This window comes from Betta splendens, chromosome 2 (genome assembly GCF_900634795.4).
Source record: "Betta splendens chromosome 2, fBetSpl5.4, whole genome shotgun sequence".
Taxonomy (NCBI): Eukaryota; Metazoa; Chordata; class Actinopteri; order Anabantiformes; family Osphronemidae; genus Betta; species Betta splendens.
In genome coordinates, this window is record NC_040882.2 from 812,489 (window position 1) to 838,853 (window position 26,365).

Consider the following 26,365-nt stretch of genomic DNA (forward strand, 5'->3'; position numbering starts at 1 on the left):
AATATTTTGGAAGTATGCTTGTGTTTCATTTTGCTTTGTGGCTGTTGTGGTGTTGTTGCCAATGATGGTGAAAGGATAATCTATGCAAATCTCTGAAGCTGAATTTTGGCTGCTGAAAGCCATAGAGGAAGTAAAAAATCCAGGGCAGAGTTAATTAATCATTTGGGCTTCCTCCTCACAGCCCTCCCATGACTTTCCCGGGGGCTTGTTGCGAGTGCATTTGTGCGAGGCACAAAAAAGCAAGGCAGGGAAGCAGCAGGGTAGTGCAGGTTGCAGCTGGGGGATATTAGCATAGAGTAATGGGAGCCAGAAGACTGCTGAGCTCCTGCAAACCCGATGGAAGCCTCGGGATGAGACACCTGCTTTAGTCACTGACCAGACATTTTGGGTAGCAATTCAAGACAGAGCAAAAAAATAACAAATATCCTCTGAATAATTAGGTTGAATGAGTATGTTAGCGATTATAGCTCTGAAAGAGAAACAGTTTGTGTCTGCTCACAGTGTGTTCAGAGATGGCATAAAGGGATGAGAATCAACAATCCAAGTGCCACTTTATATGTCACTGTCAATAAACCTTACAGAACGAAAGCAAAATGTTTGTCTAACATTAATAGTTCTTTTGCTTAGTTTTTCCAGGATCGTTCTCAGGATGTCTTGTCACCATTCACAATTAGTTCAAATGCTTCACAGCTGTAAGGAGGCGGATTTAGAACGCTTCATGTAACAGGGTTCGGCACTGACGCACAAATAAAAACAGAGTCACGTCCTCATTTAGTCATTCATTGTTCACTGTTGTGAGCAGCTGACATTTCAGACATGCACAATATGAATCATCACTGCTTCATCGGTAACAGGTGTAAGGTCTCTGGAAAACATGTTTGCTACATCTTTCATATCTATCATAAAATGCATGACACATTGTGGTTTAGTCTTAAGTGAGTGACACCAGATGACACTTTCTGGCACTGAAATACATCTCCTTTTTCTGTCACGTTCTCTTGTCACGTACTTGTTTAGAAGTAACATGAAATACCGCATTTTGTGGCCTGAGGCCTTGATGATCGCCACCTCACAAGACGCTTTGAGGGTAACAATAGAACGTGTGAGAATACCCACTAATCTGCACAAATTAAACTGGCTATTTAGCTTCGTTCTCACCTGATGGCTCTTCCTGCCTGGTGGCCCCTTGTTGTGGCAGTTCCTCAGAGCTACTTTGGAACCAAAGGCTAAAGGCCTGGCCACCAGATGCTCCTCAGCAAACCCTACCTCCTCCATCTAACTCCCAAGGAGTTAGATGTGGAGTTTCAATACAGCAATGTTTCAATACAGCAATGTATTGTTTCAATACAGTTTCAATAAAGTTTCAATATAGCATTGTCGAGAAGACCCCAGGGTAGACCAATAACTCACTCGGGCTACGCTATCTTACAGGAGGAGCTAGAAAAGACGGCCCGGGTGCGAGATCAATGAGCTCCACAGCTACAACTAGTACCAGATAATGATTCTCAGCAGTTTGTGTTCTTAAATCTGCAGCTTGTCTGTTTTCGCTCTTTTCTCACACTAAAGTACAAATCCTCAGGCATTGATGCAGACCACAAAGGCTAAAGTGACTGTTGGCTAATTGAACATGTACAACCAACTCTTAACAAACATGACAAGCAGTAAACAGAGGTTTGCATTTGTTTGTGGCCTTGTGTCTGCATTGTTTTCATTCATGCCAAAGTAAAAGCTAGGCTAACAGGAAAGCATCTCTGTGACCCTGACAAAGCTTTATTTTGATCGATGCTTTAAGTGCAGACTGAACATAGAACATGAGCCATAATGCAAGCCCATGCTAAATTGTATTACAGTTTAAAAGACCAGTGAAAAAATAATCTCATGGCGTGCCTAATAGAAATCATTCAGACTAGAAAAGGCTCAGTGGGTCAGTGTATGAGTATGTGTGTGTGTGTGTGTGTGTGTGTGTGTGTGTGTGTGTGTGTGTGTGTGTGTGTGTGTGTGTGTGTGTGTGTGTGTGTGTGTGTGTGTGTGTGTGCGTGCATGTGTGCGTGCGTGCATGCGTGTGTGTGTGCGTAGGGTCTAAACGGAGCAAAAGGAGCGATCTGGGCATTAGGAGGAGCAAGAGAGTGAAGTAGGATGGAAAAATGCAATCATGCATCTTGCCCCCCCCCATACACACACACACACACATACACTCCCTCTCCACGACTCACTATCCAGCTCCTGTTAATGTAATCAGATAAAGAATATATAGAGTCTCTGAGCTCGCTGGAGACATTTGTCTGCATAAATGCGTCCGTGCTGTGTTCAGAGGATAAGAAGCCTAGAAATTCGTAGAAACACCCCTGCTTGACAGATTCAATAGGAGGTGAAAGACCAAAAAAGAAATAAGGGAAGATTCTCTGTAAAATTATTGCTTTTTTGTACTTTTGTGCTGTGTTTTCAGAAGAGCGCAAACTGTATTTTATTACCAGTCCAATAAGTCAAAGCATTTGGAATCCGTCCTTCCACAAAACCTGCTAAAATAGTCAAAAACAAACCATATAGAAGGTCAGACTCAGTTCTACCTCGGTGATATTTTTAGATCTGGCTGTTGCCACACACAGACCCCCCCCCCCCCCCCCCCCCCCACCACCACCACCACACACACACACACACACACACACACACACACACCAACCTACTACTAAACAAATGTCAAACATCCACCTGAACCCGTTCACAACTTGCAGGTTCGCTAATCCTGACCTTCTGCAGATCTACCATGAACATGTGAGCTGAGCGCAATTCTCTAACGTAATTAGCAGACACACAGCTCGTCAGCTACTGACCTACATATGGAACATGGCAAGATCGCCAACACTTCACATGCATTGTAGGTGGTCAGATATAGTAAGAGGCTTAGACACGCAAAAAAACAGCAGCACTGCAGACAATGAGGATTTCTCAATGTAGATTTGTATTGTAAATTATTAGTAAATCATTCACCTCAAATTAGATTTTTTTTTTACTTTCATTGCAATGCATTAAAAAAGGATAATACACATACTGTACAAATACAAATAAATGCCAAACTGCAACACATCCCCCTGATAAATTGGAACTTTTGCTTGGCAGCAACCCCCTCTTGCCATTCACCTCCAACCTGGGGCAATTCCTGCTCCAGTCTGGGGTACTATCTCTATAGGTGGGTGGGTGTGGATCAGGGCAACCTGGAGGGCAGGATGTTAGCCTGATTATGACCCAGTTAGACCTACTTCCATACCCAGACAGCCTGCCTCCTGTCCCAGTTACCTCCTCGACGGATGTGTGAAGGGATGGATGGAATCGGAGGGGTTCAGTGTATGAACCCAGACTCACCACCAAGAGCTCCAACAGGGGAGCGTTTTGGATCCTCCCGCTGAGCGTCGCGATGGCGCGGTCCCCAAACTGGCTCATCTTTGCCCGCTCGCTCTCGTCTGTTCGCCTGCCTCTTCTTCCGCTCCGTTCCCCTCTTCTGCCCCGGCTGCCGTGCAGAGTCTCAGCTGCTGCCTGCCACTGTGCATGTGTGCGTTTGCATTCGGCGGTGTGTGCGCGTTGGACGATGATGCAGCAGGCATTTGTGCAGCCTTTGCGGCGAAGTGTCTCGTCTAAATCCTCGTCTCTCCACAGCAAGGCCACATCAGCGCTTGTCAATATTTAACAAGCCAGTCAAGTCAGATTAAATCACCTGGGCCAGACTGACTAGGCTTGCTGCCTAGCAGAGTATTTTGTACATGTGCATGTTTCGCAAGTGTTTGTGTGCATTTGTGTTAGCTCATGCATGTATGTGAAGCCATAAAACACCACTTCGTCAGCAGAGTGGGTTCATTTGGCTCTTTCTCCTCACTGTGGGACTCTAGCTTGGGTCCAGAAACCCACACACAGTTAGGATTTGGACTCACTGCTCACTTCAGTAGCAGCCCTGCACGGAGGTCAATGCAAAGAAAGATTTGGCAGCACAAAGTGGGAGAAAATTTGCGTTCATGCAGCTGACTGGCAGAGAGACAGGACTATCAAACAGCGTCTGACATTTGCCTTCGGGAGTCTTTACGCTTTGCCTCACGTCGACATCGTGTGTTTGACTCTCTGGAAGGAAAAGAGGGATCTTAATCCAGCTACAGTACTTTTCCTTGGAAGACAAGTGGGTCAGTGTGGTGGAGAATAAGGGGTTTTCAGGTTGCCGTTTTGCTTCTAGTTTTAGTTCGTTTTTGTATTCTGTGTCCTTTCATTTATAGACCAAAATGAAACATCAGACAATAGTCTTTCACCGACACTTTCAATAATTCCTCCTCAGATGAAAAAAAAGCCAAAATACTGCTGTCTTGTTTTAACTATAAAAATAATAATTTTTTTTAATAGATGACGACTAACAATTAACTAAGTCATAAAGTTTCTCAAGGCGAGAGTTTCCAGACATACTGTACAGTAAAACTTGTTCCAGCGCGTTTGGCTGAGCAAAGCTTCATGATATCACCCACCAGCAAAAAGTGGTTGCCAAGATGACCTCAAGCATGTTCTTGGTGAAAGAACGCAGAGACTTTGGGAGGTAGACTCCCAATACTAAATATTCTAACCACATGTTCTATTGTCAGACACAATGAGCTCCCACTCAGTTTTGTCTTTGAAGTGTGATTGTAAACAAAAATAAATACTGCATATACTCACATGTTTTGAAGTTCAGCCCCCACTGACCTATTTAAACAGTGCTTTCTACCCAGGAGGGGTAAGGTTATGACTATGACCGAGATTGATGGGAGTTGGGTGGCAGGTGGTGTTCCTGCTCAAATGCAGATCACAAACTCATCAGTCAGCAGACACCTGGGCGAGCCTCCCTCTGGAATTTATGACATCAGTCACAGTAGCTTCGCACACTGAGGTGATATAGGTGTAAAGATCGGCGGCCTTCTTCAATGCATTCCTCTAAGTGACTAATTGTTTTTTCTCAAAGCAAGTTCTGCATAGTCATAAGACATTTCCTAAGTGGAAAGGTAATTTAGTTTGTATTGTGCAAGCTAAGAGTTCTGTTGGTAAAGTTTGTGGCATGACGAGCCATAAGTCAGCCCAGCACTAAACTAAATTTATTATTGAAAAGACATTAATGTCAACATAATTCTAGACATGAAGAGACTGACTCTGGGTAAACATGACTGATTTGGCAATAAACCATCAGCCGTTAAGATGGTTCATTTGTCAAATATTCAGCATGATTAACAGTAACTGCATATTATATTAAATATATTCTGAATACATTTTCCAGTGGGTTAATAAATATTAGAATCATTTGCCAAGTTGTACGCTGCAAGTCGCTCAAATTCCAAAGCACAGCATAGTGGGTTTTGACCTTTAACTCAAACATGTGAGGAAGTGCCACTCCTTTATGTGAACACCTGGTAGGAACTGACTATACAAGCCCAACCGGTACCGCCTCTCCTGCGTGGGACACATTCCCTGGGAGGCATCCGTTTTTCCTACATAATGAGTCTCAGTGTCCGCAGACATGAACACGTATGGAAACAACCACGTCTTAGGAGTCACGTATGTTCACACACATAAACATTTAAGCATGACATCAAATCTTAGTTTCTTTTTAGTAGTATATGTGTTTTTTAGTGGTTGGAATTAATGTGTAAACATTCAAGCTACTGGAACTAGGACTAGGATAGAGCAGGAGATGTACACTGAATAATTACCCAAATGAATAATAATAATAAGAGTATATGGATAAAGGCAGCAAGGCTGAATAAGGTCCAGATTCAGACATGGAATTTGAATCGTAACTAGACTCAAGCTTGTCTGCTTTTAGGAAAACTAATTTACAGACCAACATATCTGGTTCTCTCACAATTCTAGCTGCAGCCCCTCTCAAGAGAGCTTGGAAGAGCTCTCTCAGATCCGAGTTGAGGAAATGGCTCGACGCTTGAAGAGGAGAATGTGATCACAGAGTGGTCTCTGTGCAGAAGAATAAGCAGGGTGTGCTTCCCACACCACTGCAGCCATCTTCTGCCTCCCACACCCCCACCCAGGCGGCCATGAGGCCGCAGAGAAAGCCTGTCCCGCCCCAGCAGTACATGAGGGGACGAGGTGCACTTCCCTTTGCTCACAGATGCAGCCCCACCTGAGCCTCCACTTTCTGGCTCTTCTCTGAACTTAAGCTACACACCCAAATCTGTTAGACACCCTTTCAATTTTGCCTTTTTTCTTTTGCTTCATCTGCATGTGATAAACAAACAACCCTTCTATGGCTGGAGAGGATTAGCGCCCTGAAATAAACTACTGCATCACGTTTTCAGCATATTTCCTGACCTGGCTGTTTGTAAAGTTAGCATATTTAAAGTTTTAGTTTTGCAAAACAGACAAATGTTGAGTGTTTTTTCTATTACTATTATTCTCAGTGCCAACATTCTGTGCTTATTCCCAAACTGTGTGACACTTGAGGGACCAATAAAAGGCTGGAGAAAGTGTTTGAGGTTGTGGGGTGATAACATTGGCAAATAGAGAGGACTGTCTTTCTGTGGTCCCTACAGACTTCAAAGTTCTCAAAATGGTTCTGTGTTCGTAGTGTTGGACACTTTTAAAGGAAACCGCAGAGCGAAGCTTGCTGTAAAGGGCTAACGTTTTACGAGCCAGGCATGTGATGTTAACCGCACGCTACTGCTGTACCAACTCTGCTCTTCATTGTGATTGGAAGAAGAATTCACAATTCGCCCCACAACCTCAATGGCACAAAGGATGGCCTCATTGGACAAGGAAAATGGATGTCCAATTACAAGAGCTGGCACAGGGCCGACTTTCCACACTCTTTGGAAGACCGTTTACATCATCCACATCCTGAGCAGGCAAAGTTTTATGCATTTGAAAGTATCATTACTAAATATGTCACGTGTCATAGATTAGTAAACATCAGTGTGGTAGGACTGGCAGCCATGAGCAGCCCAGGCTAAATATCGGATAAAGTTGTATGTAGTAAACTTTTGTTTTGCCTGAAATAAATATTTGACTCCTAAAAACACTTAAACAGAAAATAAATATGACATCATGTTGTGTAAATAAAATAAAAGAAACACTTAACTTTAATAGATGTGAAGTAGACATCTATTAAATATGTTATAATTGCCCCTAATAAAAACAAGATACTAGCCATTGGCTGCCAAATCGTCTTACCCAGAGGTTGGAAAAATAGATGAGTGGCTCAAATCAAAACAGCCTGGATAATTATTACAACAATTTTACAGACAGATGGAGGCCGCTTAGTCTCGTCCACAGAGCGTGGTTGGTTATGGGAGAAGCCGCAGTGCTTCAGACTGGAGTCTAGGGAAAAGCCAATGCTGTAATCGCTGCTCATCGTGCTTATGAGAGTGAAGACGGTTCCCATGAGACACGAGGAGGAAAAATGCCACCTCCTCGTTTGCCTCTCAGAGTCAGCGAGTGTCCCAGAGTTTGCTGGGTTCCCACACCCTGCGGCCCCATGGCTACCCACGCGGTGAGCCCAGGTATGTATGGTATGTCACCTGCACAGTGAGGGAGCCGCCACAGCCTGGTCCAGAGGCTGGAACTCCCCTGCTGAGAAACTTTATTTAAACACTGTAGAAGAAGTGAGTCTGTGGAGAGAAAATGCAGAGGCTCCTCCAAGGAGAGACTAAATCTTTTTATGTAAATGGCTCCAACCCAAATTGTCCAATTCGCCTCCAACTCTAAGGCACTGCTAAGTCAAAAACCAAGCTAACACACAGAGTGAGTGCTTGTCCCTTGAGCTTGGCATCCTGAAGCACATGGCGTGAGAATGGGGCCCTCACTGCGGATGGCATTGTCGCAGGATTTCCACTGTATAATTACACTCAATTAGTTTGAGCTGCACAGAAATAATATCATACTTCTCCATTTGTCTGCCTCATGATGTTGGAGCCAGTCAGATTAGACTAAGCATTTCTTCCCATCCAGCTTCAGAGCTTGCTCCCCTGCTTAGTTTTATGTCTCCATTTTGCATCATAAGCAGCGGCTGTAATGGGCTGTGGGGGGAGAAGACGGAAGGAATCCAGGCAGGTCTAACGCACTAAATGCTGGTTTGCCATCCAATTCATTTGCACTTAAATTTAGCATGCACAAAACAAACCTTTCTTTTTCGAGACTTGTTTCTGGGACAATTTGGCGAATGTGCAACCTGACATCACACCATGGCAGCAAATCTGCACGTAAAATACTTTATATGAGGAGGAGGCTTGACAAAAGCCAGGGGGATTTAGCTAAACCCAAAATACTTTGTAGATGAACAGGAAAGCAGTACCACATGCTGATTATTCAATACAACTCACAACTATGCAGCAAGCATTTAATCAGTAATGCGGAGGGCTTGATTATTAACCCTCCCCTGCAGAGTGTTTTCAATTTGGCCTTTTGTTATCAATTATCTCTGAGCATGATTGCATTGCTGCACACTTTGTAAATGCTGGCAAGGAAAATGGTGTCGGGGAGAAAATAAGGACGTGCCCCCACCAATTTGATCCATAAATTGTTAAGTATTGCTTTGCAGATTGAGAAAATGCATTAGATGCCGCATCCAGATACTGTAGATGAATTTCATTAGGTGCAATGAGACAGACAAACAAAGCTAATTGTTCCCTTGACCCAAGTCAAGGGAAGTACGGTGATCTCACAGTTTATCATGCCCACTCCAATTAACACCAAGCTGATACACAATCACCTAAAGGTATTCACACTCTACGTCAGACGTGATGAGGGCCTTTAATCTTAGAAAGGAAAATCTGTGTCGCGCCAAACTCTGAAAGTTTATAAAGACCGCAACCCATGGGCAGCCAGGTGCGCATAGGTGTGAAAATCTGCAAAGCTCCAAACAACTCTGAAAGTTATTTTCTCCACGTTCCAGCTCTGTGCACTGTTTTGTGCTCACAGCTGAGCCATTTGCTTGTGAGCTCTATTATTACCTATGCCTATTGCATAGGTAATAATAGAGATGGGGATGCTCTGACCGAAGATGTGATAGAAACTGAAACAGTGACATTTATAGTAATAATATACTATGAATAGAAATAGTGCATGCTCCATTGTTGACAACCACAGAAATGCAGCCTTTCATAGAACTTTCACTACACTGCAATTTTACTTTTTTACTTTCTTCAATTACAGTTTAACTGCTTAAAATGTTTGTTAGCTACTGATTTGAATTAATTTATCTTTGTTTCCGCAATACATATTTTTTCAATAAATCCAATCTATGAAAAATTACTAACTACTACAATACCCATACAGTAAGCCATAGCTGCTGCATTCAGGTAGAAAAATGCAAGACCATGTCAGCATGCATATTGTCAATGATTTGCTGCATGATCCTCCTGATATGCACCCTAGGGATTGTAATTAACGTCATGCGTTACAGTACATTTGTGTCAATAGTCTTGACACCTTCAGTTTCTTTTTTTACAAACCAGCATCTAATCTTCATAAATATTTTAATGTGCATTTTTGTGAAGGTTTACCTTTATAACAAACAATGTAACAGCCATACTGCAGTGCAGTATGGCTGTTACATTGTAGTGCAGGTCCCTGTGACAGAGCTTCTGCCATGACCTAGTTACAGCTGGCTGGCAGCAGCTAGCAGCAGCTCACGGACCGGCCACGACCACTGGGCTCACGGTGTATGTCCCTGCATGATGAACAGTCTCATCCGCAGGCGTGCATCAAATGATAAAAATAAATAGAAGAAAAAAATCATCCCAGCAACACAACAGTTATGTAATTTAAATGGTGCCCCAGTTATTCACGGGAGCGTCAGCATTTGCTGCAACTCTGGGACATCCCTGAGCTACATAACCTGATCCAGATTAGATGCTCCAACCCAATCTATTTCCTGCCACAGCAGCAGAGTGATGTGATGGAACACATCAATAAAATGCTGATAACACTGACTAAGGATCTGCTCCATTCCATGAGGCCACACACACTTTAAATACAAGCATGCTGTACATGAATGTACACAAATATATAATGTCACTTATGCATTAAAACAATGCCTTGAGCTTTACACGCCCAAGAAAACCCCCTTAAGCCTACCCTGCAAACACTGACGATACATATGCTGGCACATGTATTATATATGTGAGAGGTGGTGGCATAGACTGGCATGAAAACCATACAGTATGTACATCAAACAGAAGCTAGGCCATGTAAAACATTTAAAGAGGAAAATACTTCATTTTATTTGGTTCTCATGACATTTTGTCTTAGCTTTTGTGACCAAGTGCGTCTCAGGTGCAAAACCAGGGACATTTTAGGGACTCCTAGGGCCTTACTTTACTTCTGTCTCCTGCAAACAATCCATGTACATGGACATCAGATTTGTAATTGCGAAAGACAAGAAAATAATCCAAAGAAAAGTTCCTGGGGAAGAAAAGTAACAGAAACTTGCTGCACCAACCAAAAGAACAAGTACTTTTCATGCTTACCCTATGTCATGGAATCAAATCTGCACACTACCACCAGATCCACGCTGGACCTTTACCAAAATGCTTCAGGTCTCCTCATGTCCCACTCTTAAAAAAACCCAGCACCCTTCTGCTCCAACTGCCCCAAGTGAGAATAAATCATCATGGGAGGAACAAGAATGAGGACTCAAGTAAGAGCAAGAGAGAGAAAAAATAGAGATTAGATCAGTGCATAAGAGAGCGAAACAGGAAAAAAGAAGAAAAAGGGAAGGAAAATGCATGCATGGATAGCTGAATGAATAAATGTGAGCGTGTTGAATCATAACAGCATATCACAAATATGACCTACATACAGCCTCACGTTAAATCAGGTCACCATGTGTCCAATTAAAGCAATTAAAGCTACAGTATCTCTCATTTAAACCAGTAACTATAAATAGTAGTGATAATGTTTGGAAGGCTTTTATGCATCATCCAGTACAGTCACTGGATGAGAAAGCACATCAGCAAGTAATTATCCACTAAAGGAAGTTATACATTCACAAAGCTAAACCTCAGGGTTTAGCTTTGTGAAGAATAAATTATAAATTAGGGAACGTCTCACTTCACAGTATCACATCAAGTGTGCTTCAGCCAGACATGTTGCAGTTTAAGTAGGGAATAAAATTTGTGGGTCAAACTAAAAGGAAATATTAACATTGAAAACAATCCTACAGTAATTGTTTTATTAAATGATGAAAATTCTTGTTTTTCCTACTTATATTACATTAATAACTCTGGCCTCAAAAGGCATTCTGGGAAATAGTGAGAAGAGATGAGCACGGACAGCTGGGTGAAATGTGAAAATACTGTTATTGCTTTGAGCAAAAGAGTCAGTGTTACGTAATGTCGTGTGTATTTATGCTTATTCACAAAGAAAGAGGCAAATGTTAAACTGAGAAGTCATTCATCAGAAAAAATGAAAAATAATCATATAAAATAAAAAAAAGGTTTTATGCAAAATAGTAAAATAAAAAGCAACTTAATTTCTCCAGAGAAGAAGAGACAGAACAGATAGTCAAGTAGTTAAGATCCTGTTTACAGACAAGAACAAATAGACAATGAGATTTCGAGTGTGCGTCACCAAGGCCAGCTAAAGCAATACTTAATGTCATCATGTATGCGTTGAAGCCTGAAAAGGCCACAACAACTGAAGGAGACGCCGTTTTTAAGACAGACCTTCCAAACAAAGCTGCACATTGTGAGAAAAGGAACAAACCCTTGTTTTGTTGCTGCTAATTATCAAATGCAAAGTAATGCAAATGATCTGTTGATTTATATATTCAATAGTTTGTTATGTAGTTATCATCTTTTTTGTGTATTTTATGAGAGTTTACAGTGCTGGAAAAACTTACAAACTCACATATTGTACTTTTGGTGTACTTATTTTTGCGTTTTGTTAGTTTTCATTGTCTTAGTTTCCCACTATTATGCGATTATTAGGTAATAATTTAGGCAGGACTAAGTAGGACGACCCAGACATAGGCATGAAATGCACAGCCAACCAATGCCTTTAAGTCTGCTGGCAGTCAGTTAAGATGGGTCAGCAGTAAATCAGATGCTTAGGTCAAGTTAATAAATTAAGGGATGTGAATCGTGAATCATTAAAGTCTTGTAGCCAGTAACGTGCCACAGACTGCACCATAATCAACAAACTGCCAGTTTATTACAGTATGATACCTTATGCTTTGATTAGATTGTATTCTACCTTTGAAGTGGAACTCCCCAAGTCACTGCAGTTGATGGTTAATCTGCAATAAATGTGTCCTTCATCAACTCAGTATTTCCTGTATCAAAATCCTATTTTAAGCCTCTTGATTCATTATTTCCTGTGCAGTGACCGCACAGTAGGCGCCAGGGGCTGAATTAAGCTCCTTAACTCCTGTACAGACACAACAAGTCAGCCGCTATATGGCTGCACTTGACATTCCAAAGAGGCACTTATGAGCAGATTCACCTTCAGTTAACCCTGAGTCAAAACAAGTTTCCAGTCCTGTGATTTGAAAGCGCGGTCCGGCGTGGAGATAAGGCTGTCACTCACCGGTGGCCGCAATGTGTTTCACAAACACAGGCATAGGAAGCTGCTTTGTCTCAAGGCCGTTTGACACGTGGATGTTTGTGTATGCGCTTTGTAGAGTCTCAATCCTTGAATCTCAGGGCATCTGTGACATTTATGAATGCTTTACAATTTGTTCTGCTTGATTTATTAGTCATTAGTCACATGCATTTGAATATAGGAAGCTTTATATTGTTTTCTTTTGCAAACACTAATAAGTAGACCTTTCCTACAGTAGGGAGAAATTTGCTTTTGTCATTCCCAGCAGACAGAATAAACTAAAGATGGAGTATATCAGTGCCCCAAGACACAAGAGTGCGACTCTCAGAACCATGCTTAATCAACAGGGTACTGCATACGTAAAATAATCCCAACAATCCACAAAAACAGAAAAAAAAGTTCGTCAGATCTACTGTGAGTGAAAAATCTCAAAATGCACTCTTTCCTTTGAGGGGAAAAAGCTTAAGTCCAACAAAGAACACTTAATGTCCATTTTCTGTCTAAATGATCAGCAACAGCAAGTGCTGAAGACTGACTTACCAGTAAGCTGATGTCAAGAGACAATCTCTTTAACTTCTCCGGCCTCTCCAGGTGTCTCCTCATAGTCCTTTTACTTTGCAATGATCCACACACCTGGGAAGCCCTGGGAGGGAGGGGAAAGGGGAGGAGTGGAGGGCAGAAGGAAAAAGAGAAAGTCAACAAGAAACGCCTCGTGTCCGGCAGTCCATGTTTCCAGTGTTAGAAGTCTTTAACCTTTTAGATGAGTTCAAAGTCCAAATTAAAAGCAGCAGACGCAGCAGTCACACAAGCACAAACACAAACTCCCTCTTGTACTTTCTTTCTCTCCCATTTGATTCAGTTTCATTTTTGCAAAAGAGCCATCCAAGGTGTGAACTTTTCTTTAGGCCTGACAGGAATGCCTGTGTCAGAAATCTCCAGACTTCCATCCCAACGTCCAAACCCCCACTTTAAACCCTTTTGTTTTTCTAGGCTTCTCCAAACAGCGCTGGGAACCAGTCAGACTTGGCCTGAATGGGGCCACGGCCAAAGATAAACACTTTACTTCACGCATACTACTCCTTTACAAAAAGCTTAGGGCTTTGTTGTGGTTTTGTACAGAGTAAGCACACAACTTCCTCATTGGTGAAGGGGTCAAAGGGTCATGTGATGGATGCTTCAGGGTCTCAGACCCTGCATGGGCAACCTAACTTGTATTACTGCATGCGTGTATTGGAGGTAAAGTACTGCATATCTCCTGTGTAACCTACAATAGAGCAGTATTTGTTTATACTAGCTTTCATCATATCATAGAAGTTAATTAGCATTGTTTTTCAAGCCAAACATCACATTGCAGACAGGACCTGCTACTAAGTTTGTACCCAGAACTGATGGTTAAGTGTCTAAGCATGACAGGGACTTCTTCGCTTTTGTCCCACTTCTGCAAACCCTTGGGCTGTTTAGGATAGATGGAAGTTGCTTAATCAGGGAACAGGATATGAAAGCAATGTCTGTAATGACACAGAAACAACAGTGTCTTGTCTGTCTTTCTGGTGACTAATTATGCAAGTGTATTGCAACAAAACAAATAGTTTCATCTATGTTTAGATTACATTCCCATTTGGTTCCACTAGAGATTAGGGGAGGAAGTCAAGCCCACAGCTTTCTTTGAATGCATAGACAGGTGGGGGGGGGTTGAGGGTAAATGTGTTATGATTTGCCATCCAAGATCCGTCCAGATCGGGTCTAGGTGGTTCGTTTGGATCAAGTCAGAGCCAAAGAGAACCAAGGTCAAATGAAAATGAGTCACTTTAATCAAAACTTAAAACACAACTGTACAAACCAAAAACACTCCTATTTAAAACAAAGCACAAACACAACCAGGAGGACAGAGCCAAGGGAGCTATGGTGTGGAGGGAGAAACTGCCGCAAGAAGCTAGGAAGGAAAAGCAGGAAAAAAGACTAGAGGAAACACATTATCGCATTAAACAGGACTAAGACTTCAGACTAAAGTCTTACGAACACAAAACCAGTACCTTAAACAACTAACACCAAACTACTAACAAAGTTGAAGGGTAACAGGCACAAAGGCATGTGGTTGCAAACAGCAGTGTCAAAACTATCGTAAATTGTCTCTACGATATCCTAGATCATACGCATAAATAATGAATATGATATTTATTTTATTTCTGGCAACACTGGTGTGGATTTGTCTGATTGCAAAGAGAGTTTACTAAGGGAAAAGAGCAGTAGCGTGTGAGGTCCAGAGCAGGGGCACGGCATGGTGGGAGCCAGAGACAGAGGGGCTGGATCCACCAGCCCCGGGATCCTGACTCACTGGCATCATTTTCCTTAGGGCATAGACCAGGGGTGGCCGACCCTGGTGCTCGACAGCCACAGTCCTGCTGGCCACCCCTGGTTTAGACAGTGCAATGGATAAGGCAGTTCATGGATCAGAAGTGGTAAAGGCTAAACATAATAATAAACAGGTGTGCGATGAAGGCGAGCAATGAAGGAAAAATTTTGCTAGTAAAGAAAACAATGATTTAAACAAGAAGCTTTCTGAGACATCTTCAATACTCATTAACAACTTACATTATAAACATACAGTATTAAAGCAGAATATTAAGACTAAATATGTAACAACTGTATTCTAGTAGTCAGAGAAAATTCAAGCAACTAACATGATTAAAGGCCTGCCCTCCCAGAAATGGCACGCTGACACTAATCACCACATCATCATGAAACATTAGCACTTCAGGCTTGGTGGAGTTGTGTTTACTGACTGGGATAAATTCTGATTGTAGCTGATAAGCAAATACTATGCAAACACTGCAGTTAGCCACACTAGCATTAGTTAGGTCAACGTGTAAGGAATTTTATTTATTTAGCAATCAGTCTGTGACTTAAAGTATCAACAGAGTAATCTTTTAAAACTCTTAAATTATTATAATCCTATTTTGTAATTTACATTGTGCTTCCCAAAAAGCACTTTTCTGTAACTTCTAATTGTACAACTGCCTTGTGTCTGCAAAGAGCAGACATCAGCTTCAGCCATTTTACCTCAACTACTGTACTAAACTTCTTTTTCATGACAAATGCTGTGTTAAATATTTAGTGGCACTGATTTGGTAACTAATATCGAGGTACAAATCCCTTTTTCCCATCCTATTTGAAAATGAATACCCCTTTGCCTGAGTTTATGATGCAAGGTAGAGACACGCGTCAACGCCTATGGTCCACACGGCTCCCAGACGGTCATCCAGCCAGTCAGCAAGTGAGCCAGTGGGGTGGAAAGGATATAATCAAAGGAGGCCAGGAGGACGCTGACATCTGTGAGCCTTTGTGCTGTAGGCCTAATTAGATGCCAGAGTGAAGGGAGGAGGCACGGAAGGATGGTGTGTGTGTGTTCAACCCAAATGGAGGGGTGCTGTTTGAGGTGGGCGGGTGGGTGGTTGGGGGGGAACTCTCTTCTTTAACATCTGCTCCAGGAACAAGCTGGAGAACCCAGCTGAGGTCACAGAGCCCCAGACAGCTCCAAACTACACCAGGGATAATGTGAGGGGATAACAGCTTAATGATAACACCTACACCCATTGAGAGATCACTGCCCTGAAAACACACTTTGAGTCTCATGGATGGATGGTGATAAAAAGATCAGATTGCCCATGAATATGGATTGTCGTAGCTCTGATTTGATACTGTGACTTTGTAAAATTAGAATAATAGGGCAGCTGTGCTCTCTTTACAGTGACTGTTTTTTTTAATCTATACACAAAGTTATAATAATCCTAAAGCTACAGCAATGGTCTGCCCTAAAAAAACACTGTTGCTCCAACCTCTGGCTTTTGACTCCAAAGTGTTACCACAAGTGACAATACTGCCCTTTGTACCAGGTATAGTCAGCCATTCACTAACACACCTATTTATTTCACACTGAGTAAAGAGTCACCATAAGCAACAAATCTCTGTCACTGTAAGTTCAAACACAGATAAACACAGATATCAAGTGTGTGAAGTATGTGGCTTGAACTTTGTCCCTTTCCCCATGAAACAGAACCTTTCATTGAGGAATAATTGCAGTGGAATTTGCAATAAAAGTGTTTCCTGTGGTTAGAGAGGCATTTAAATATCCTGCGCTGGTGTGTCTTTGTTTAGTGATTTAATCGTTATATTGCTATATATTAAACTGTGATAATAATAGCTTAAATAAAGATAAAAAATTAATAAATATATAAATAAAATATAGGAGGAGCCAAAGATTTCAGAGACAACATTCAATTGTGCATCCGTTTCAATCAACAATGGCATCTACTGTATTTCAAACCTTGTGAAAACTCAAAGGACTTGGAAAGAAAAGCCTCTTGGCCAAATAGTACTACAGGCCTATGTGATCAATATTCAACTGCCCCTGAAAAAGAGCATTGCCTGGAAGTGCCGGGGCCTGAAAATGGATGGTGGAGCAGGATTGGGCATTGATTAGTGCACCCCCTTTGCCCCAGGAACCAATTCATTTTGCGTCCATGCCCTTTCCTGCCTTGAATGAGGGGGAGCCTGAAACAAGGTCAGCGCCAAAGCCTCCCCCAATGGCCCACAACCCAGTTCTCTCTTTATTTTTCTTCTGAATGATTCATACATGTTGCCATGTCCGTGGAGAAGAATGAATGACCAGGAAGATTATACGTTGGAGTCTCGCTTTTAATGCGCTTGCTACAAGAGGGGGGAAGTGGGAGGGAAGACTGGGGGAGGGGGTGCTATTACTTTCCATTCAATGAGGAGAAAATTGAAGCATGCAAGTGTCTGATGTGGGGTTTAATGTGCGTAGAGAGAGGTCCATCTGTATTGTAGCAGCACAGATGGCCGGTGCTGATCGGATGTTTCGAGTCCCTCTGCTGGCCGGCCTGTCTGATCCTGCCTGTGCATGTGTCCCGGTACAGTTGGCACCAGCAGCTGAGGCCTGGCACAGCCTAACGTGGAATTACTGCGTCTGATAGCCTCAAACAATAAGCCATACTTTACACTGGCCTGTTGTTGTTTCTGTGCTGTCAGCAAACCAATCATTAGGAGAACATTGTGCCTGCATTTTTACAGCATGCACTCAGAGCTGCTGCTCCTTTACTCACGCTAGTAATCATCGCAAGTTTAGCATTTCAGTATTTATCACATGGGCGTAAGAATGAGCAGCTAACCGTCAAGGCTAATAGGTCAATTTTCCAAACCCTTTAAAATGTATGTTGACGCTGAAAGAAAGGCAGGCTCCATATCAGCACCACACTTCCTTATATAACTGTGCTTGTGTTCTTGTTGGAAATTTTTAATCAAGGCCAGTTAGAACATGTGCACATTTTATCACCGCTGAGTTAATGTTGCATGAGCTTGGATGTTCTTCTGGCACTGTGAGCTTACTATAAAGATAGTATAGACATGTTTTATATTGAAAGAGGTTTAATTAAGCTTGCTCACAAATAACGTGCACAGATGAAAGTAAAAGCTTTGCATGCATAATTGGGTGCTCACACACATGCAAGAGTTCTTTGCTTAAGTTCTTTGTGTTGAATGATCTCATGATTATAGAAATGTCAGGACAGCCTACGTGTTGCTGAAAGGTTGTTTTTCAAGTCGGGCAAAATTGTTTCTCGAAGAAGAAAAAGTCTACAAATTTCAGTATCATTTCTGAAGATAATGTTTCTGTTTCTAATTCAGGTGATGTATATTCAGAATAAGCAGACAAACATGTGACACCTATCCTAATCAATTAATCATTTACTCATCAACAGTAGCTTCAGTTTTGTCTTTGCGTTTTAGTAACTCCTCTGTAGTAATTCAAAATTTGCATGATGTCATTTAAGATATGCTGTCACTTTCAAGAGTTTCAATATTTGACTTACCCTAGAATTATTGCTAAAACTTGTCAAGCATGAGTGATGCTCCATCCAATCAGCGCTGGCTGAAAGACTTGTTCTCAATTGTACTATGCAAACACCTCCACACCAAAATTATTTAAAAAAAAATAGATAGGGCACTGTAAGAGAATGCCTTTCTCAGTAACTTCTAATGACAACGATACCTGTAGAAAGTGACTGAGCTGTTTTTAATCTCCTTTAGTTAGCAATATTGAATAGACTATTCAATGTGGGGGGTTTGAAAAAGAGGGAAGGCTTGAAGGTCTGGTGGAAAACAATGAATACAATGTCGTCATCCTGTTCATGAGGGGAGTCCCTGCAATTCCCTGTGCTTATCCCACCAGATGCCTTCTGTGCTTTAATATACATCCTGGAAAAAAAGACTCCTGCTTCCTGTCAAGGGAGTCTCCACCGCAGTGTGCTTCTGCCCAGCAGTGTGACTCTCAGCTGAACTCTCTCATGATAGCACTACAGGTAGAAAAAAGCCAGGAAAATATACTCAGGATACTAAGAGCCCAGGGGTGATACACTACACAAGAGAGGGCAGAGGAATTTTCCTACAGTTATCTAAATACACAACCATGCCTCCCCACTCACTTTGGTATGTGACAATCATAAGATGGGCAGCTTTTAAAAAAAAATATATATATCAGCATATATTATTATATTATATTTTTGTATATTTAAAATTATTTTGTTTACACTTACATTGTAATTAAAATATAGTTTAATCCAGAAATGCAGCAAACAAATAGTTAATTATTGACAATTAATAGCTAATATAAATTTCTGTGTTTATATGAAACACTTTTGGTTATTTTCGTCCATGTGTAAAGCTATGTTTTTATTAGACAAAACTGGTTTACTGATGACTTACTAAAAAAACAGTAAGTCAGTTTGTAACTAATGTTGCACATGCTAAACATTTGATTTGGGATTAGGTGTCAATTTTTGTTAAACTTATTTAAACATATTACACATTACAGACGATTTTTACATCATGCATTGCCTTTAGTCACTCATTGACTCTGTCTGCTTTGAAGACAAGCACGAATCCAAACTTACTCTGCACCGGTCAGATCCCCTCCACTCAACAGGTTTGAAGCCAGTCCTGAAGCTCCCAGACTCTCAGAGGTGTTTTGGTTAGGAGGACAACGTGATGATGTGGAATTTCCTCTCAGGGCAGCTGAACACATGCTGTTGTAAATTCCCCTGTTTGTGTTGCAGGGGGGAAGCGGCGCACAACACACACTTAAACACTATCTGTGCTGCCAGTGCTGAAAGTCTGAGACTTGTAAATAGAAAGGAGGGAGGTGGGTGGTGTTGGTGGGGGGAGTTAGGGAGGCGGGGTGAGGCTAGAGGATAAGGAGAGTGAGGAGAAGTCCCACATTACATCACCAGCAGCTGTTGACAGGCCTGTGTTTATTAACTGCCTGCCAGGGCTGGAGGAGTCACACCGCATGCCTCACACTCACTCTCTCTCTCATACGCACAACTCCACAAACAAGACAAGACTAGCTCTTTTTGCAGATCAGCTGAGCGTCATGTGGCTATGTGCAGGAGTAGTTTCTAAATATACATACAAAAGCAATAAGCAGAGCAATGATTGGCATCTCTCCTCCAGACACTACCACAACTTTCCTTCTCTGAGTAGCACTTGTGCCATTTTGTTTCTGTCTGCTCTGACAGTCTTTACACTGTCTGTGAGACTTGCTGACTGGACTAGACCTGTTTCCCTGACTCAGATAGCAGTAGCTGTAACAATCTTACTGCAAAGAGAGAGCTGCTGCTGCATTCCTCAAGTGTCTTGGCTTGGCAACATCCCAAGGATCATAGCTCAACTTTCCTCTTCTGTCTCCTTTTTCTTTTTTGTTTTCTCATTTAAATGGAGGCACATGATTCTCAGCTGTACTGCAAAGTCGACTTCTTTACGGTGGCCAGGAGCCACCAGCTCTCTGCTTTTCATTGGGCTCTCTGCAGGGCACCTCTCCACATTCCTCTGTACATTAAGCCAATAGTTTCCAATCACCCTTATTTACAATTAAATGTACTTGTTTTTGATTTTTTAAATAGAACTTTTGTAGGATCCAACAGAACCCAAAACCATATTTCATGCAAGTCGCCTGCTGTCTGCAATAAAGCCCTTCAACTAAAGCATCAGCCGCCCACTGGTTGTCATCCTCAACCGCTGCTAACAAATGCTTTGCTTCAGCCCCGTCCATGCCGAATTCCTCATGGCCTCAAATGCAGCAATTTCTCCCATAAAATTGTTCTGTTGTCGCATTCTTCCCCTCTAAGCTCACTGCATTGCAACATTGTTCACTCACAAGACACACTGAGTAGGCTGACAACACTGTGAGACAGGGCTGCAAGATGAATGATATCATAACTTAGACAGAAATAATCATTTGACAACTATTTCTGGGCAGTTTAGAATTTGGATACACAGATCAGACAAAGTGACCCTTTGACCCTAGGTGCGGCGACATCGGCAACCAAACCTTGTATGGATGAGAAGGAAGCCCTCTCCCATTGCTCCTGAATTAGCGGCGGCTGTTACCCATAGGTGGTCTGGAACGGTAAGCATCCCAGGGCGAACGATGGCAGGGAGTTATGGGCGTATTCCACCCAGGGTAGTTGTTGGGCCCAGGTGGATGGTTCTGCTGATGCCATGCACCGTAGCATGGACTCGACCTCCTGGTTCATGCGCTCCATCTGACCATTCGTCTGCGGGGAAACACAGAACACCCAAAAGCAACACAAAACTTCAACCATACTGCTGATACAAACTGGGGCCCCAGGTCTGAGTGAATGTCCTTGGGGAACTCTTGCAGTTTAAACACATGGTCCACTAATAACACAGCGCTGTCTCCTTAAAAGTAGGCAAAGTCTCCAAATGGTCACTTTGGTCCTCGTCTGGAGATTATTTTTTACACAAAACAGTATAAAGCTTTCTTTCTTTCTAGGTGTTTTTTCGTCATAGAAGTCAGGTCAACAAGTTGCTTTGTCAAATAATTTACCACATACACTGTTTTGGCATTTCTTTAGTTAAAAGACATACAAAACTTTTGTTGAAGACTTTTTCAAAAAATGTATCTCAGGTTTGTGTCGCCGTTACTTTGCCCCACTTAGGAACTACAACCATTTAAATTTGCCTATTGTGCTAAATGCACAAAATGGGGCTTGGCTATATTGTCAAAATATCAAATTCTATCTACAGGCGACTCACTCCATGCATTACTGGCTTTACATATGCTGTACTCCACTCCAACATTCTAGCTCAACCGGGTCTGTTTCGCAGCTAGTCGATGAATATACAGTATTGTATTCTGCAGCAGCCTGGAGAGGATTTGAGCAGATGGGGCAAAGCATTTACTATGCATGCACTGACTTGTGCAACTTGTGGTCTTTCACATTGCAGCCATGCCTGTGTTTGGTGCAAGAAATCTCCACTGAGGACAAAAGTCATATTATACTCACAGCTGCTTCCACTATTTCTGAAGAAGAACCTATGGATTGAGAGGTCATGGAAGAAAGAAAGGAAGACACACTACAAAACACACGAACACAGATGAATAAATGGATAAAATAAACATAAAGCTGCCCTTTAGATAGCCTCAGCTGTGGTTCACAACAGATCAGTCATTAAGCCTTAATTAATCCCTGCTGCCTAATGCAACGCATGGGTGTATCATGGTGGGTATAACAAGCGTCGTGTTTTATAAGTTAGACTTTTAAATGGTAGACCCTGCAACATATTAATAGGAATTAAACAAGTACTGTGCACTTTTATACTTTGATACTTTAAAATCTGCTGGTGTAATGATGTGTGTACACAAGACCCAGGGCTAATATACATAGTCAACAGCTTACATTTTCTTCAGTTCAGTTTTATTTGCTTAGAGCCAATTCACAAAAAGGTAAGTCAAGGTAAGGTTGAGGACCTTACACAACTAAAACCGAAATTAATAATATTTGATCAGTAAATATGATTCATTTAAATATTAAATCTGACACCATATTTTTTGCATGATTGGACAGCACCAGGCCAGTTGTTTCGAGTCTCCCTCCAGAATATCTGCTATGTGGAGTAGGATGTGACTTTCTGCAGGTCCCACACTAACGCTGACACGCCACATTAATCTTATTTGCATTGAAAGAAAAGTTATTTGCAGCTGCACTGGGAACTCAGAAACGTCTCTGTGTCTTCCTCCAGTACCGTGTTACTGCAGTGTGGACTCAGGAGGGTCAAGTACAATACATAAGGTAAAGATCTCATCTCCCACAAATCAGGGAGAGTTGCAGTTTGAACTGATGTCAGCCCCTCTGAATCTGCAGGAGATCAAGCTAAGGGGATTTAGATGAATGCAGAGAGGAAGACATATTATCCAGCCCAGTGTATGTTGTCTAGTCCAATATGTATTGTAGACATAAATTGGTTGCTCTCTTGACACCGTTTTGTTTCCCAATTTTTTTTTACTATACAAATTGACTTAATTTAAAAATTTCCCCATCTAGACTTCATTCCAGTCATCTTTGCTGTGGTCATCCCCTGGTTATTGTGGCCCTGTTGACAGCTGCATCTCAGCTTTTTCATGCGAGTTTTTCCACTCTCCTTGAGGTAAAAGGATGGGAGACTCAAACAAATAGTCCTTGTGTTTTCAGCATGTTTATATGCAGTGCCACATCTAGGCAAACTGCCAAGCTCTCCTCCTCCTCCTCCTCCTCTCATTTTCTGCCTTTACTGCCACCCCCCACTCCCCTTCAGATTTTTCCCTAATCAGAGCACTGGCAAACACAAAAGGAGGCTGAGATGTGGACTCTGGGTTCACATCCCCATGAATGACACCCAGATTAGGGTGAGGCGATGATGAAGACAGTCAGGCAGAGGTGAAGACTGGGCAGGAGGGTTTGAGGAGAAGAGTAGAAGTGGTTGTTATTTCACAGACAAGATTCTGTGGCCTTTGCCACTGAGTCAACGCCAGCTGGGACGAGGAGTGGCATCCTTTGCTTTTTCGGCCTCTTTCCATCTCTAACGATTTCAATGAAAGCTTTATATGAGATGGAGGAAGCACAGGTCTCATTTGGCTGCCATTGACATGTAAAAAGAGTGTGGCAGTGACAGCTGACAAGATCAGTGGCGTGTAATTGGCAGGGAATGTTGGGTAGACTTTCACCCCCACAGTGTGAGGGTAATAGAGACAAAAGCTTGAAAAAATCACTGATGAGCATATAAAAGATATGCAACAAACTGTGAAATAGAAACACCAGACGTTTTGGCTATAGGGCACTAGTTTTTTCAGCAATATTACTGTATAATTCCTAAATTCTTATTGTAAATTTTATCTACAGCTTGCTGCTGTAAAGCTACAATGCATCTTGGTTATACTTCATTGACTGGGGAATTCTACAGTAAATATATTGTGGTGTACAGTATATTACAATACAGTATTTTTCAAGTTCTTTCAACGAATAGAAATTTTCATATAATAACTTTTATCACAAAGCACAAAATGACCTCAACGATTTTAACCATGATATTACAACTGTGCCACAAATCGCCTTCTGTCCTTCAGAGCTTTGTTGCAAGCGCCCACACAGAAAAATCCACAATTCATCAGCCATCAAGGTTAATTAATTTTTTACAACTTTACTTTAAGTCAGCTCAGTTTTTTTATAATAATGTATATTAATTTGGTCTGTAACAAGTGTCACTGGTCATTCACTAGTAAGACAGCAAGTGAGACAGTTAGCTGTATATATGTATATATATATATATATATATATATATATATTCATATATGCTACTAGCTGCAGTGGCTACTATATGTTCTGTACTGACTGTCAGCTTTAACCTTCAAAAGTTTTGCTTTTGGTATAATGTCCTTTTTTCTCTATTGTTGCAGACTGTTTGTCAAGATAAACCCAGAGCAGAGTGATTCCAAAGTCCAAGTAGCAGAAAGACTGTTCTTGCACTTTTAATTGAATCTGCTTAAGTTTTACTGTTACAGCAACGCAGAGCTTTTCTGGGTGCTATAAATCATAAGGGTGTGAACCCTGTGGTCTGGCCTTTGGGTGGCCTGCGTATTTAAAAAACACTAAAATCCTAGAGTGCTCAGGGGAGAAGATGTGCAACTGTGACAGTCATCTCGAGGCACAGGTGTGATAAGCTGCTTTGCAGCACAGTCTTATGTCATAAATCACGAGTGGTATACAGAGAGAGAGTACTGTAGTGCAGATACTGTGAAAAATACTGAAGACTGAAGTTATCGTCCAGAAGATGCAGTGTTAGTCCACATAAATGAAACTTCTGTCTGATTCTTAGCTGGAGAGGAACAGATTACTGCAGGACAGTGTGTGTGGGGCTGAGGAGTACGAACAGACACAATACTGTGGCCTTTAAGCTTCTCTGTCATATCTGGGTTTCATCTGACGGTGGGTCTTCTCTGAATCTGAGGATCTGTTCTTGTTGCAAAGCACCACAAGGGTCTCAGTGCTCGCTCAGAAACCCACCGATGACAGTTACTGTTAGGAGATCAGCCTAGAAGAGGACAGTGGCCTGGCTCTCCCATGGGAAACTAGGACCGCTCTCCTCGACCCATGAAAGTGGTGCTTCCAGCACCCTGCCTGAGGATTCCAGTGAAGCCTTTGATGTCCTGAGATCTGGGCAGTCGTGGACACACTATAGGGGCCTGTTAGTCTGAATGAGTTGATGGCTTGGCTTGACTACAAAAGAAGAGAATGGTCTATGGGTAAATGTCTGCAAGGCAAAGAAATTTGTCTTTATTCAAATCATACAGACTACTGACAATTTGAGGTAACTATTACAGTCAAACAAGTCTTGTAATAAATGGAAACTGTGAAACAGAAACAGTGTTTAGTCCTTACTTGAAGATACAGAGGCAGGGCCAGAGGGAGAACATGAGAGGCACAGGCTGAAATAGAAATGGATTGGCCATTGGTACAGCACAATCTGTTTACATCTATCGACTCCTTATTGTCGGCAAAGTCTCAAGCTTTAATACCAACAAACAATCCATATTTCTGACTTTTTATTATTAATAACAAATTGGATGTATTCATTAGTTTCTGATTTTATTTCAAGGGACAGAAACTGGCATAATTTCATTTATAACCAAGGCACTAGTTAAATGTTATCCATGCTAGAGCTATGACTACATGGAAGACAATTCGAGACCTATATATAATTAGCTTCTGCTTATTTATTTCTACAGTGGCATCCTCAAGTTTGTCAAAGTCTTCAGTCTTTTTCTAAATCTGAAACCTTAATTTGCAGATTTTGATGACCCAGCAGTCATCAAGCCAGCTTTATGTCTAAATGCAACATACTATACTGCAAATATGTGATCATTGTTAGCATGTTAGTACAAAACATTAGCGTTTAGTTCAAAGTACTGATATTAAATACAGCTGTGTTTTTCTTCAAAGTTTACAAAATCAGCTGCTTGGTGTTAGTTGCAAGTTTGACACAGGACAGCAGCCTAAATGATTCTCAAACATTAAGCTTTATAATGACCATATACTGTAATCCTTACGATTCCAGAAAGAAAAAGATTTGGGCATAAATAGAAATAGAAACCGAGAGACAGACGTAGAGAAAGTTTCAAAGATTTCACTGGTCTGAGCTGTAACAAGGTTGACAGGGAGGGACAAGGACGCTGTTTGTTCTTTAATCCGCTGTCTCTTACAGAGTTACCTTGGCCGCCGTGGGAAAAAGTTTCGGCCATCACCGACTGTGATCCAAGTTCCCACATCAGAATGGAGCCAACATTTTGTGTGTATATGATCATATAACAATAACAGACTGAAGTTGATGCCTAAGTGTCTTGTTTTGTAATAATAGACTAATAAGTGAAGAAATGCTTTTCATTTCAAATGAAAATATAGACAGA

The 26,365-nt window shown here is 41.7% G+C and overlaps 1 protein-coding gene across 6 annotated transcripts in view; it reads right to left on the reverse strand.

Annotated features, from left to right (window-relative positions):
• The window catches only part of LOC114842314 (nck-associated protein 5-like), a 104,464-nt gene extending 84,742 nt beyond the window's left edge, over positions 1-19,722 (reverse strand). For 3 of the 6 annotated variants that reach the window (XM_029127873.3, XM_029127872.3, XM_029127871.3), the window contains exons 1-2: positions 19,518-19,719; positions 13,093-13,195 (exon numbers count right to left, since the gene is read on the reverse strand). In XM_029127873.3, the coding sequence (XP_028983706.1) occupies positions 13,093-13,195; positions 19,518-19,648 (234 nt within the window). In that variant the 5' untranslated portion in view covers positions 19,649-19,719. Of the gene's footprint in view, positions 1-3,360; positions 4,235-4,686; positions 4,706-13,092; positions 13,196-19,517 lie in introns of those variants that run through there. The other 3 variants (XM_029127879.3, XM_055503239.1, XM_029127874.3) reach the window with 3 other exon arrangements.
• Positions 19,723-26,365: the final 6,643 nt, after the last annotated feature.